This window comes from Pogona vitticeps, chromosome 3, assembly GCF_051106095.1.
Source record: "Pogona vitticeps strain Pit_001003342236 chromosome 3, PviZW2.1, whole genome shotgun sequence".
NCBI lineage: Eukaryota > Metazoa > Chordata > Lepidosauria > Squamata > Agamidae > Pogona > Pogona vitticeps.
Window position 1 is genome coordinate 248003452 of NC_135785.1, and position 14763 is coordinate 248018214.

General features: G+C 41.4%; 1 protein-coding gene across 2 annotated transcripts in view; it reads right to left on the reverse strand.

Moving 5' to 3' along the window:
- The window catches only part of DYNC2H1 (dynein cytoplasmic 2 heavy chain 1), a 190117-nt gene that overhangs the window by 132971 nt on the left and 42383 nt on the right, over positions 1–14763 (reverse strand). For both annotated transcript variants that reach the window (XM_072993639.2, XM_072993638.2), the window contains exons 32-40: positions 13251–13401; positions 11518–11720; positions 9216–9398; positions 7477–7659; positions 6555–6778; positions 5303–5418; positions 3545–3744; positions 1681–1945; positions 124–331 (exon numbers count right to left, since the gene is read on the reverse strand). In XM_072993639.2, coding sequence (XP_072849740.2) covers positions 124–331; positions 1681–1945; positions 3545–3744; positions 5303–5418; positions 6555–6778; positions 7477–7659; positions 9216–9398; positions 11518–11720; positions 13251–13401 — 1733 coding nt within the window. The remainder of the gene's footprint in view (positions 1–123; positions 332–1680; positions 1946–3544; positions 3745–5302; positions 5419–6554; positions 6779–7476; positions 7660–9215; positions 9399–11517; positions 11721–13250; positions 13402–14763) is intronic.

Genomic DNA, 14763 nt, shown 5'->3' on the forward strand with positions numbered 1-14763 from the left:
ACCACAAGACTCATTCTTCTTGGCTCTGTTGACTCAGAGACTGTGGTGCTGAATGTGCGAATTTCAAAATCTACTACCACTGCAAAATATTTTGATACATTTTTATATCTATCAGCACATTACCTCAGGAAGATCATCCCCATTCGAGATATTGTAGCAGGAGAAGCACAACTCAAGTCATGGGTTTCAAACAGGAAGTTAACATTTGGGCCAAATTGAATTCTTTCACCACTGGGCATAGTCAGCAGACGGTTGTCATCAAGGACAGAATTCAAAGACTCAATCCACTCAGGGTCTATGTCACCATCACAGATTATCCATGAAGTAACATCTGTTCACAATCAATAATCAAACATTGTATCTCAAAACTATGTCAATGTCATAGCTGCATTTCAGTGTGAATTCAAGTTACACTTATTCTACCTAAGTTGGGATAGATATAAGGGAAATAACAGGTACCAATTTCATTTAAGACATTTCTCATAACAATCTACAATACTAATGGGTGAAACAAAAGATACAAAATCAGACTGATTTGGAGTATAATAATGACCAAAATCCTTTTGTTCAGTTATGCATAATTTTTATTATGGGAATAATTTTTCAAAGTAAATTATCTTAAGTTAAGAAGTCTCAATAGACATGATCTGCTGCATGCTGGGTTATACTTATTACGTAACAGATCACATCTAGATATCTCATAGTAATTGGCTTTCAAATGTTACGCCTTTTGCATAACCATGCAACAGAATACCAGCCAAGGAGTCAGCATAGATGCCTAAAATGGAAGAAAATTTTGGTGGCTGAAATACACTAGGCATTTGTAACTAGAGTAGGCCTAGTTGACTCACCTAGCATTTGGTGAGACAACTCCTCCATAGATTCCACTGATTCAATGGGTCTGCTCTGGTTGTGAATTACTACTCAATTTCAGCCACTGTCTCCTTTGTTATTTCCCTGCTTTACTTACCAAGCTGAGATACTTTCTTTTATAACTTTACATTTACTATTGCCAATATATTCCTACACCACTATATCATTCTTTTATAAGTCTCTAAGCTGCCTTGAGTGCTCTTAGGGAAAACCTGGGTTATAAATGAGGAGGACAAGGAGCAGCTGGAGGAGGAGGAGAATAAGACTAAGAGGTTTCTGCTACCTGTGTAGTCTCCCACATGCAACAGCAGGAATGGTTAGCAGGCAGGTCAAGGAGTAAGTGGAACCATTCCCCTGTGCTATTTCATAAACTATAGTATTAGCCCATAAAGCTATAGGGGTTTTTTATTCCATTTATTTCCATTATTTTACCTCCACTATGCTTCTTCTCCCATCCCCCTCTTCTACTTCTTTAGCCTTTGGGAAAGCAAAACATGCATTGCTGCTACAGAAAAGTAATCCAGTACTTATCATGGTATTCCAAGGCTGTTAAAACTAAAACTTCAGTTCTTTGTATACTCAACTTCAAATAATACCTAATTAATACAGTGGGACTTACTTATGAATAAACATGTATAGAATTTTGTCTGATCTGTTGATCATAATAAAGGAACCTGAATCTGAATTGTATATAGAGCAAGGGGTTGGACTTGATAGTCTTATAGGCCCATTCCAACATGACTAGCCTTATGATTCTATGAAAGAAGCAAAAAGAGACTACTTAAGGGTTAAAATCTATTTGCGTACCTGGAGGTTCTCGTACCACTTGCCTTGCGCTGTTTGTAAGCACCCCATCTGACCACTCTCTCGTGTCCATGTCAATGTGGCCTAACAACTGATGGCGAGGCATAGCTTTGGGGTTCATTGTATATTGTTTTACAACTTTGCCAGTTTTTCCAAGTGCAGCTCTTAACATCTGCCAGAGGGTTGATTTGCCTGCACCGCTTGGTCCAACAATAACCACTCCCATTCTCTGACGTAATTGCTCATATAATTCCAAAACCTTCTTGATCTTTGAAAAAAAATAGAAGGATAAAAGATTTTAGACCTCTTCACCTTAATAATCAGCAGAAAACAGTAGCTGTCAGGATTACAATTACAATATAACCATATTGCTTTGAGTGCCCTAAATTTCACAATTTTGTGTACATACTTCTATTTATTAATCTTCCACACATACACTGTTTTTCCACAAAAAATAAGATATTTTTGCTCCAAAAAAATGCAGTAGGGCTTATTTTCAGGGGATTTTTTTCCATGTACAATGGTGCCTCAACTTATGAACGTCCCGACTTACAACCATTTTGAGTTACAACCAGCTCCAGCGGCAAAGTTTTGCTTCGACTTGCGGTCAGAGCTTCAAGCTACAACCAAAAAAAAGGCAGGGAAAAAAGATGGAGAATTCAAATTACTAACCGCTGGTAGGCAAAGAGGCTGCTTCTTTGTAGCTCTTTCACCCCAACGGTTAGAGTGAGTGTGATCAGAGGAGGCTTCGGACTGCCTGGTAAGGCAAGGTGCTGCTTTCTGATTTTTAAAAAATGTTCTGGGTGGGTTTGCAGCATGGTTTTGGGCTGGACGGTGGGATTATGCTTCTATGCTGTGATGGGTCTTTGGGGGTTGTTTGTTTTGTTTTTTCCCATTTCCAATGGGTCTTGGGGGGTTGTTTGCTTTTTGGAGTTTTTTCCCCTATTTCCGATGGGTCTTGGGAGATTTGTTTGCTTTTTTGGGGGGGCTCCCCCATTTCTGATGGGTCTTGGTGGGGTTGTTTGCTTTTTTGGCTCCCCCCATTTCCAATAGGTCTTGGGGGGTTGTTTGCTTTTTGGAGTCCCCCCCCGTTTCCAATGGGTCTTGGGGGGCTTGGTTGCTTTTTCGGTTTGTTTGTTTTCCCCATTTCTGATGGGTCTTGCGGGTTTTGGCTGCCGTTTGCTTTGCTTTTTTTGCATTTCTGATGGGTCTTGCATGCTGTGCTTGTTTTCTGCTTTGCTTTTTTTGCAGTTCCGATGGGTCTTGCATGCTTTGCTTGCTTTCTGCTTTGCTGTTTTTGCATTTCCGATGGGTCTTGCATGCTTTGCTTGCTTTCCCCCTCCCCTTCGGCCAGAACAGATTAATCACATTTCCGATGGGTCTTGCAGTGTTTTGGGGTGGGGTGGGTGATTTTTTTCTTCAGCTGGAATAAATTAATTGCATTTCAATGCATTCCTATAGGAAATGGTGCTTCGACTTACGACCATTTCGAGTTACAACCGGAGTTCCAGAACCAATTAAGTTCACAAGTCGAGGCACCACTGTACAACAATCTGCATTTATTCAAATATAGTCATGCTATCTTCTGGTTGCTGCACAATGCTGTACAATGGTGGAGGGTGGGGTTTCACTTAACAGGGCCTTATTTTTTGGCTTATATTACTAGCATCCTGAAAAATCATACTAGGGCTTATTTTCAGGTTAAGTCTTATTTTCGGGGAAACAGGGTAAATGTGTGTTTATTTTATTTTTAATACTGTCATTAAATACAACAATATTCTCTTTTTCTTATTTTACGTTCTCTCAGAGTTAAAAAAATCAAACTTAAAAGTATTCAAGATCAGCTATGACTATACTTGATATTTACCTGGGTAGGTATGATTTCCAATTTGGCTTCCTCAAAAGCTTCCTGTAAGGCATTGTTTAGCTCAGCATAATCTACATCATTAAAATCAATACCAGGAAAGACATCTTTAACTAATGCATCAAACCTTGCGCAATCTGCAAATGTCAGCTTTGACATAGTATTAAGTCGCAATGCTTGAACCACAATGTGGCTTTCATTAGCTGCATGGAAGAAAACAAAAAAGATAACAATTTAATTTCTTCTTGCTTGAAGCTGTAAGATAAAACACATAAATTGATTTCTAGCATCATAAAGGATTTGCAGTCCCTAAACTGGCAATTTCCATTGGCTCAAATTTCAGATGGAAATTCAGACTGTGCAGTGAAAATAAAATTATGATAACATGCTCAAAACATAAATTCTTCAGCTCATGTCTACTCTCAAAAGGGCAAAAGCACTTTTCTCAAGTCAAGGGAAAACTATGCAGTTGGTATCAACTTACTCAACAAAACAGAAGAAAGCTAACAATTTTTTAATGAAAACTTGGCAAAAAGTTCCCATCTGCCATGAATTGGGAGGCCATCAGCCTCTTTTGCTGCAACACAAGACTGCAAAGGTCAGAAAGGTTGGAAGAGATGGGGAGGCCATCCAAATGCAGCTACAACCCTGCATTATTAATTCATTAGTTTGGACTTTATCACACAACCACACACACACAGTGAGGTCTCGACCTACGGAATTAATCCGTATTGGAATGGAGTCCATAGGTCGAAAATGCATTCCCCATAGGAATGCATTGAAAACCAATTAATCCGTACCTAAATCACACTGGCCATGTGTCCGAAGATTGTCTTCGGACAAACGTTGGCTCTATGGCTTGAAGAGCGGGATGAGCGCCGCCCCCTAGAGTCGGACACGACTGGACAAAAATTGTCAAGGGGAACCTTTACCTTTACCTTTACCAGCCCAAGAACCCACCCACCCCCACACACATAAGCCCTGAAAGCCCAAAGCCAACAGTGGGGGCAGAGCGGCTTTCAGCTTCCAAAGCCGAGCCCTGAGTGAGGGGAGGCGGGAAGCCACTCTGAGCTCAGTCGGCTTTGGGCTTTCAGGGCTTAGAAAACTGGACCCACTGGCCACTTGTCTCCTGTCCCCAGTGCCCACACTGGGGACAGGAGACAAGAGGCCAGTGGGTCCAGTTTTCTAAGCCCTGAAAGCCCAAAGCCAACCGGGCACAGAGCGGCTTTCGGCTTTTCCCGCCTCCCCTCATGCAGCTTTGGAAGCTGAAAGCCGCCTTGCACCCGCTGTCAGCTTTGGGCTTTCCGGGCTTAGACCTGAAGCCTACAGACTGGAAGGGGGAGGCGGGAAAAGCACCAAATTTGAATTTGGCGCTTTCCCCGCCTCACCCTTCTGGTCCGTAGGTCGATTCTCCGGACGCAAGTCAAAGTGAAACATCCCCTTCCCAAGAGAAGTCTGTAGGTTGAAAAGTTCATAAGTGGAGCCGAACGTAAGTCGAGACTCCACTGTACTTTCGATTCTACACAGGCTCTATTAAGCCTGTAGTCCTTTTCCAAATGTCTGTGGTCCAAAAAAGTTCTAAATATGAAAAATCATCATGTGATGTTTCCTTTCAAATGCTTGCTCACCAAAACAGACTTGCAAACTTCAGAGATGGGTAGAAAGTGTATTATGATTAACAGTTACACCCAAAGGATATGAAGAAAGAAAGAATGTTTGTACCCAGATGAGACTCTTTGAGAGACAGAGAAAAATTATTACCCTTTTCCTTCATTCCATTTTTTTTCAGCTGCCGAAGTAGATTCCCACATCCTCTCAGGACAGTCTTCAGTGCTCGTAAACCCCAGTCGTAGTGCTGCTGAGGTGTCAAGAGCTCCCTGAATGATCAAAAGAACGACATTTTAATAGTTTCTTTATTACACCTTTGGGGCATTAAAGAATAATGCATTTTTGTGATGAAAATCAATAAACTGAATATGTTGACAGGGAGACAAACAGCTAAGGACCTATTTTAAACACAATGTAAAACTACCGGTTAACAACCCCAAACCTACATCCCACAAGTAGCACTTGGAAGTGCAGAATACCTGCTGTTCAAACTGATACTACTGAATGTCCCCATACATTTGCACACAGCCAGTGTACTAGGGATGATGGCTCAGATGGGGAGCACTCTTGCTTCACTCCTTCCTTACCATTCCAGTTGGGTTGTCAATGGCCTATATGATTTAGTTTTAGGAGGGGACAGTATGAAGGAGGAAATCTTCCCCTCCACACCTGCATTTTCCCAATCAGGAAGCACATGTGTATATGACAACATGAATGCAGATACATGTATGAACTTGGGAAGACGATGTTTCAGTGTAAGATGAAGGAGTTAGGACAGCAAATGGGCTAGAATCCATTAACCACACCGCTGTAATGCAACCCCATAACCACTCCTTCATCAGTAGATGTGGCTCTTAGGGCATCTATTTTTATAACAAATATTTTTACGAATTCTTTGAAGGAAGTATTAGCACCACTTGCCTTTATTTCTTTTATCTCCTAACCATAACCTTCGTCTTTTTTATCTTTCATGGGAGGATCCTCTTGACAGGATTCCACATAAAATATAAAGAAGTTTTTTCCTAAATCCTGAGTGCTCTTCACATAATTTATGCCAGTAATATAGCAACCCTCTTAGTTTATACTCTTATTCAGGAAGGAGTGTAACATGGAAAAAGAACAACCTGACTAAGACCACAGAGCAGGCTAAAGTCAGGGGCTGATATTTGACATTTGAACCAGGTTGTTCCAGCTCATACCTCATGCACTTAACAATGACACTACATTTAATCCAAACAAGATTACCAGAATACTTTACACATATGATTTCCCCACCTAGTATTTTTCTTTTAATATTCAAGAACAGCAAAGCACCTTGTAATGCAATCACTGAAAAAACATATGCTATACAAAAAGATAATTTTAAAAGAAAGAAAGAAAACAGGATCTATTTCTGAGGACTTACCTTGCTAAATTAAAAATATCCACCAATTTTCTTCCCAGAGGTTTAGCATCTTTAAAACCTTCTGAATACAAAATAACTTCTGCAATAAGCTCATTATCAGGACGGGTCATAGCAACTGGCCTAAAAAGTTGTTTGAGATTGTCAGGCAATTTTTGTCTGCCGCCATAACCCTTTCCAGCAGGATTCATGGTGATAAAAATTCCAGAATTGTGATCTATTTCAACCTGGTATCAAAAAAGCAAGACAGTTATAACAAAATATATCTTCAATAGAGCTTCGATAAACCATTTGAACTGTTGCTCAACATACCTAATACAACACAGGAGTCCTATGGCCCATGTGTGTTCCCCCGCAACCTATTTTTGCAAGCCTTGGAAGTCTCCATCGAAGCCAGCTCCCTTTTAAAAAATGGAAGATCTCTGCCTCCTTGGAATACAACAGCCTTCCAAAATAAGGTGCATCCCCAACCTTTGTTTAAACATCCCCATCTCTCCCGCATTTTTTCCTAGGAAATGGTTTTTAAAAACCCACTCTAGTAATTTCTGGTTGTGCTGGAAGGGGATAGTGGAGTCCACAGTGGGGACAGAGAGAGAAGAGTCCTAAGAGCCTCCACAATCAGCACTGGAACCTAAAGGCTAAATGCTATATATTTGTAAAAGCATCTTCCAATTTTGCATTAAACGGTCCGTCCTAGAAGGGACAGGACCAAGCTGTTGAACACACACTGTGTCAAGGCATACAGACTATTGTCCACTCCATTCAAGAACCCCACAACAAGGTGTCACGGACAGAGCACAGGAACAAAATGATGCATCACACCCAAGGAAATGAATAGCTTAGCCAGACTGAAAGCATGTGAGTCAAAGAATCATGTCACACCTCACAACACAGGGAAAGGAAAACACGCTAATAGATACTACACCTCTTTCCCAAGCAACTCGCACACAGGTTGGTGTTTCTTCAGAGCATGCTGAATTGTCTGAATTTGCATGGAAACAGCAGAAAGTACAGCTTCCTCCAGCCGATTGAACTCATCAAAACAACCCCAAGCACCACACTTGACCAAGCCAACAAATATTCGCCCCATCGATTTCACATCAATGCCCTGAAATTAGTGAAACATATTAGCTAAGATATGGAGTCTTCATCACTCATTTTATTAACTGAAAATTTCAACACACTATTATAGTTAGTGGCAGAGGTTAGAACAATCCCTGGAAAACTCTGTTTAGGCCTTGTTCAGACCATTTCCTTCTCCCTTAGAGCAGTGTTTCTCAAACTGTGTGGCATGGCGCCACAGGGCACCAGGAAATCCATCTGGGAGTGCCACAGAATCCTCTCATCCTTCTCCCTCTCCAAAGTATTGTACAGCACTTACTTGCAGTTTCTCTGGTATTTGGACATGGTGAACAGAGGGCATCTTGGCCCAGGACTGGGCTTCCTGCCCTCCTGTTCACAAGAGAGTCTTCTCTTCCTCCCCAACCCCCTGCAAAAATACAGCTTCTCCATTTTCCTAAAGCTGCTTTTCTTGGACAGGTCAGGCCACCAGGGTGTTTCCCTTAAGCTATTTATTTATTTATTTATTGGACTTATATACCGCCCCATAGCGCTACAAGCACTCTCCGGGCGGTTTACAATTTTTAATTATACAGGCTACACATTGCCCCCCCAGCAAGCTGGGTACTCATTTTACTGACCTCGGAAGGATGGAAGGCTGAGTCAACCTTGAGCCGGCTACCTGGGATTTGAACCCCAGGTCGTGAGCACAGTTTTAGCTTGCAGTACAGCATTTTAACCACTGCGCCACGAGGCTCTAGACTATAGCATAGTCTCTGGTGGCCAATCCTGGAGGAAGATGTATTTATTTGGGGGGGGGGGTTGTATTATTTTATTTTGTTCAAGCAGCTGATAAATGAAACAACGGGCATTGATCCCATGGATATGGCAGTCCTACTGTTCTAGCCAGTAAGTAAAGGGAACCATAAGTCAAAAAAGTTTGGGAACCACTGTCCTAGAGGAAGCAGGGGCTGATTTAAGATTGCATAATTCTCGCCAATCACAACACCAAAGTTTTGCAGAGTGCTTTATTGATCTCTATTAATTTGTTTTCAATTACAGCACTGAACAGGTCTTCTCTAAAGTACAGACTCAGCCTGAACATAATAGAGATTAAAGGCTGTCCTTTCCCTTTCCTCTAGCTTTCTTATTGGTTCCTTTGATGACTTTATTCTTCCCTCCTGTCCTCCGAGTTTAACTTCTATTCCTCTCCATCCTAATGTCCTCCAAGCATTGCTTGTCCTATCCTCTGATGCCTTCCTTCCTACTTTATGATGCTGATGTTTTTGGCTTTGTGCTGCTCCCAGAGGTCATTTATTCTGACTCAAAACAAACTTCCTAGCACCTATAACACATCAGAGTATTCTCTAAATATACCAGGCAGCCATATCTCAAGGAATAGTACCTCTCAGTATCATGACTGAGGAAGCCCTTTTTTAATAGTTACCTCCCTGATTACCAACAGTGGGAACAACTAAAGAAGGATCTCTGAAGAGGAGCCTGATCAATTAGCATATTCAGACAGGAAATGTTGAATTGAAATGACATTTACAAGTTTATAAAGGCTAAAACAGAATTTCTACTGATGTTAATATGTTAATTCACCTCATCACAATTAAAAACCAAAACTTGTCTTCCAAGTAGTCCTCCCAGAGCCTTTACAGATTCAGTTTTTCCAGTTCCAGCTGGACCATAAGGATTTCCTCCAAGGCCCATCTTCATAGCTTGTGTAAGAGTGAGGTAACATTTGTCAGTCAGCGGTGTATAAACAAGTTTTGGAAAATTCCCCTAAAGTAAAACAAACAAGACTGTATTAATTAGTACTATATTATTCATCCATCCAAAATATTTTTACCCCACCTTTTTACTAAAAAGGAGCCAACACAGTTTACATGTCATTTGTAAGCTTAGTCTAATCATTTATATCCCACAGAGATTACAACACTGAAAAATGTTATTATTTTTACATTTATGAGTACCGTATTTTTCAATCTACAAAACTCCCCCATGTATAAGACACGCCCCTTTTCTAACCCAAAATTAAGAAATCCATATTTTAAACATAAAACAGAACACATTTTTATTTAGTAATTAGCTAACATTTACATACCAGTACTGTCATATTATGCATCACAATTTAACTTTATTCATCCTCTAGACTCAGAATGCTCGGACATTAAGAGTCCCTGTTGCATCTGAGCACTGTTGCAATTGGTTTGTTCGGCATCAGCTGATGTCAGTTACATAAGGCTCCTGATTGGAGGCAGCTAAGCCTCATGACTGAAGGAAGCCTGTTTGCAGAGGCAAGGTAAGGGTCATTTTGTTCTCTCCTCAGCTTACTTCTCTGTGTAAGATGACCCTCAATTTTTAGTCTAATAAGTTTAGGAAAACGTAGCATCTTATACACAGAAAAATATGTTACGTTTATCCCATTTTTCCAATAAAAAATAACAGAGAATTAAGAATAATTCAAACAATAAACAGCTGTAAAATCATCCCATTTGTAGAGACAGTTTGTGAGTGATGTTTGTGGAAAACCACGGAAAAACACAGGACATCTTTCTTCTGCAAAGCTGTTAATGTGTTTATTTATTTTATTAATTGATTTATATACTGCCCATCTGGCAGCCAAGGTCGATCTGGGCAGTTTACAACTAAACAGAAAACAGATTCTTTGTTAAAGAATGAAAGAAGGAATTAAGTACACCACAACAAAGAAACAGCTTGTGAAACAGAAGGCAAGAGTGGTATCCCTCTCGCCAGAGTGCCGTCCCTCCTCCATACCGCAGAAAAGGAGGTAAAAACCCAGCCTGTCTCATCCCCCAAAAGAACAGAGTAGCGAGGGACAGAAACAGAGGAGATAGGAGGAGGAACACAAAAGCTAACCGTGGAAGGGACTCAGGGAAAACCGGCGGGAATGGAACCGAAGAAGATGGTGGAGATAGAGGTGGGGACAGCTGATATAAAGAGGAGAGAGCAGTTGCTGCCAGATTGGGAGTGGGTCTGGATGGAGGATCCATGGACCAGATCATGGGAAAGACTTAGAGTGCCTAAAGAGGAGGCCGACTATAGGAAAAGAAGGGGATCCCACCACAACCATCTTATTGGGGAGAGGCAGAGGCCAGGGAGTGGAGGAGAAAGTAGAGATAAGAGAAGGAGAGAGTATAGTGAGAGAGAGAAGAGAGAGGCTAGAATGGAGAGTGAACAAAATGAGGAGGAAGGGATACAGGGAGGACCCTGGAAGACCCTTACACCCGAAGGATGTCCCGTGTGGGTTGATGGCCAGGACGACAACACCACCCCTGCTGGAAGGTGAAGCGGGACAGACAGTGAACCCAAACTTCTTGGCGGATTGGCCGGGTCCATGGAACTCTGGGGAAAGGAACCCATTCCTGGACAACGAATGGAAGCCCCTTACTGACCCGTTGTTAGAAGGAGGAAGACATTGGAACCATTTTGTTGACACTGGTTATTTGTTGAATACACCAATAAATATCAGACCTGTTTCTAAACACCAAAAATCTCCTGATTTCTTTGCACAAAGGGAGGAGCCGAAAGTTGAATCCTCCCACAGCTGTATTCGCATGAGATTTTTTTTGCCTCTTGTTGCAAATGCTGCCTGACTTTTTAAACTAACAATCAGGCAGAATAGGAAAACTTGAGCTACATTAGGACTGCACCATGGAGCAAGAAGATTTAATCTTTTGCCCTGTCTCACATTGGTCACCTCTCCCATTGTGAATAGCAGCCACAGCAGAAGGGACAATTCTGGTCAGACCCCAAAAGTGATCGAAGTATTAAAGCCTTCCTAACCCTCATGCTATAGTTCTAGGCCAATTCAACCTTGTGTACCCGGACATTTTGTGTTTTTTTTAATAATTCATATTAAAAACTCTTAAATACATACCTGATATTCATATGTATACTCCAGTTCAGCATCTACCATTTGAATGTAACATTTTTTTTCCTTAAGATAAAATCGTAGTTGCTTCTTCCAAGCCCAGTCATCAACACTCTGGACCTGAGCTTCATTGAGCTGTTGTACAATATCAATGTTATGAATAACATCAAGAATAAGGGCTTTAAGTTTCAGTTCAAGAATTCCAGATTCTAAGGAAAACAGAAATTAAAGAGGTCTTTAAATTAAACACACACAAAAGAGGTTACTTACCTGTAACTCTATTTCTTTGAGTGGCCATCTGTGAATTCATACTAATGGGTTAAATCTGCGCTTGCGCAGAGATCTCTGGAATATTCCAGAGCTTTATGCTACTTTAATCAAGGACCGCCCCCTAGCCCGCTAGGTCCGCCCACCCTCTGAATTACCTCAGTTGTAAAGAACAGCCTGCTGCTGCATCAATGGATACAAGAGTGATGGACAGAGGGGAGGACGGTCCGATACTGGTCTGGATGAATGGACATCGGTAGATTATTTTTTCTTTTTCTTTGACTTCGACTGGTCTGATTCTGAAGGGGACTTTGGTACTAAAGTAGATTTAGTAGAGGATAATGGCTTCGATTTGTGCTTAGATCTTTCAGAGGTCTTGGAAACAGTTGGGGATGCAATAAGCAGTGCTGGAGACTGATTTGGAGGCTCTGTATTAGGAGGCGCATCCATACTTTATGAGGGCTGAAGTAATTTTTGCCAGACAACACCTCAGGTGTTGTTGTCTTTAACTTCAACGCTTGTTTGGTACATTTTTTACAAATTTGGCAGGAGGAAGTCTGATGTGATTCCCCCAAACATTATGGCCATCTGTTAGTGGGATCTTATTAGAGCACGCTGTGCACTTTTTGAAGGGGGGAAGGGGTGCCATAAATAGCGGGAAGGAAAAAAATGGAAGGGAAAGGGAAAATGGGGGTCGGTCTCAGAAAACAGTCTCTTACAATCTAGAAATAAAGACAAACTTGATTCTGAAGGTTTGATTTGAAGAAATAATAAGATTAACAAATGTGTTCTCTTTTTTAGAAGTTGCAGCAGCTCAAAAAGGAGATCTCATGCAGTGGCAGCAAAAAAGATCTGAGGCAGTTCAGAGGGCAGGCGAAGCTAGTGGGCTAGGGGGGCGGTCCTTGACGAAAGTAGCATAAAGCTCTGGAATATTCCGGAGATTTCTGTGCAAGCACATTAGTGTGCATTCACAGAGACCACGAAGAAGAACATGCAAATACGCACACTAAATTAACCTCTTTTTTTAAGTTGCTTTCTCACAATACAAACTTCTCACTTGTAATTAAAAATTAAAGATGATAATTCAATGATCCAACAACAGGACCTGGCCCCAGCAACAGCCATGACATTTTTGGATTCTAATAGAAGATGTAATTTTCTGAACTACCCACAAAAACTGGGTACACAACCTGAAGAAGATGAATTACCATTGAAAACTAACTCTCGTTTGCTTGATTTTTTTTTACAAATACAGGACCAGGTATTGCCTGATCCTGTATTTGTATTGTTAATTAATGTTTCTTAAACATTCTGTATTTATTTATATTATTTATTAATAAATATTTTATTTTAAAATAGTATATAATCAAAATAAGCAGAAGTAAGAAAATTAAAATTAGTATCATAACAGTAAGGTAACAGAAGCTACTTTCAAATCAGCTGAAAGATATATTTGATAAGCTTTTCCATACCTGCATTGCCTGGATCTTCCACATTTGTGTCTATGCTGGTGTAATGTTCCAATTTAGCTATTAGTTCTAATTCTATCTGTTGCAAATTACAATCCTTGATTGCATATTCAACATCTTCTGTGAACTGAATTTGTTCAGCTAAACAAAGTATCTATTGCAACAAGGGGACATGTTTATACATTTGCAAATATTCTGAGGGAATAAATAAACAAATCTATTTAATTGTAGATAAACTAGAGTTCCCTCTTGCTCAAATACAGTAATCTCTCATTAAGTATCATCAATTTTACATGCATATTACAAGTTATGATTATCTGAATGTCTAAAGGTAAGGATGATCTGAATGTTCACAGCATAGATTTTGTTACTCATACAGTATGAATCATGACTCTGACACAGAAAACTTTAGGTGGAATCAGTGAACGTCCACACTGTGCTGATGCTTCCTCCCAAAAGAATTCAGAAAACAAATGATATATAAAATCCATGCAAGAAGTGTAGGTTCTTTGTGTGACCGTGTGAAATCACACATGTGGGTTTGGACCCATACAGAACCACTATCAGAATGTTCTAACACTGAGAATAATTTTGGCAAGAACTCCACTCCCCACTGCATATGCAGGCATATCCCGAAATCCCCTCTTCAATTCTAATATACTGAGAAATACTGTATTTGCCGGTGTATAAGACAACGTATTTGGCCCCAAAAACTTGCCTCCAAATGGGGGGGGGTCATCTTATACTCCGGGTGCACTTCAATTGGGCCAGGAAGGAGCCGCTGCCGCCACCGCTGAGCGGGGCCGCACCGGTTGGGGAGGAAGGCAGGTGGGCAGGCAGGTGGTCTGTCTGGACGGAGGGAGGGAAGCAGAGCCGGCTATGCCTGAGCGGTCAGAGCCCACCGCCAGACAGCCATTTCCCCTTCTCCTCCTCCTCCTCCTCTACTGCCGCTGCCCGCCCGACCGCTTGCCCACCTCTGTGTGTGTGTGTGTGTGTGTGTGTGTGTGTGTGTGTATATGTGTGTTTGTCTCTCCTTTGATGGGGAAGGAGGAGAAGTGAGTAGGAGGAAGGCTGTTTGTTTGCCCTCCTGCTGTAAGCAAAACTTTGTGGTTGCCTTCTGGAAGGAAGAGATGAGGTGGTGGCAGTGACATCAATGGTGGTCCCCCACCGCCTCTTTCCCCAATCCTCCCGAATTTCTCTGGGAGCTAGGATCAACCCAGGAGCAGAAGGGAGAAATTTTATGTCTTTATTCTCTATCTTCCTCTTCCTTCTCCCTTGCCTTGCCTTATTAATCCTCACTCCCCCCCACACACACCATGTAGCCTTTCATGGAACAAAGTTTAAAATGGGCAGAGAGGATGCGGGGGGGGGCAGTGGGCTGCAACCCCTAAATATGACTTCCGCTCTGTGTGTGAGAGAGAGAGAGGAGGGGGAGGGAGAGTCTAAACAGTTTGCTGTCCTCTGAAGATGCCGGCCACAGAGACTGGCAAAACGTTAAGAAGAGCAACCTTCAGAA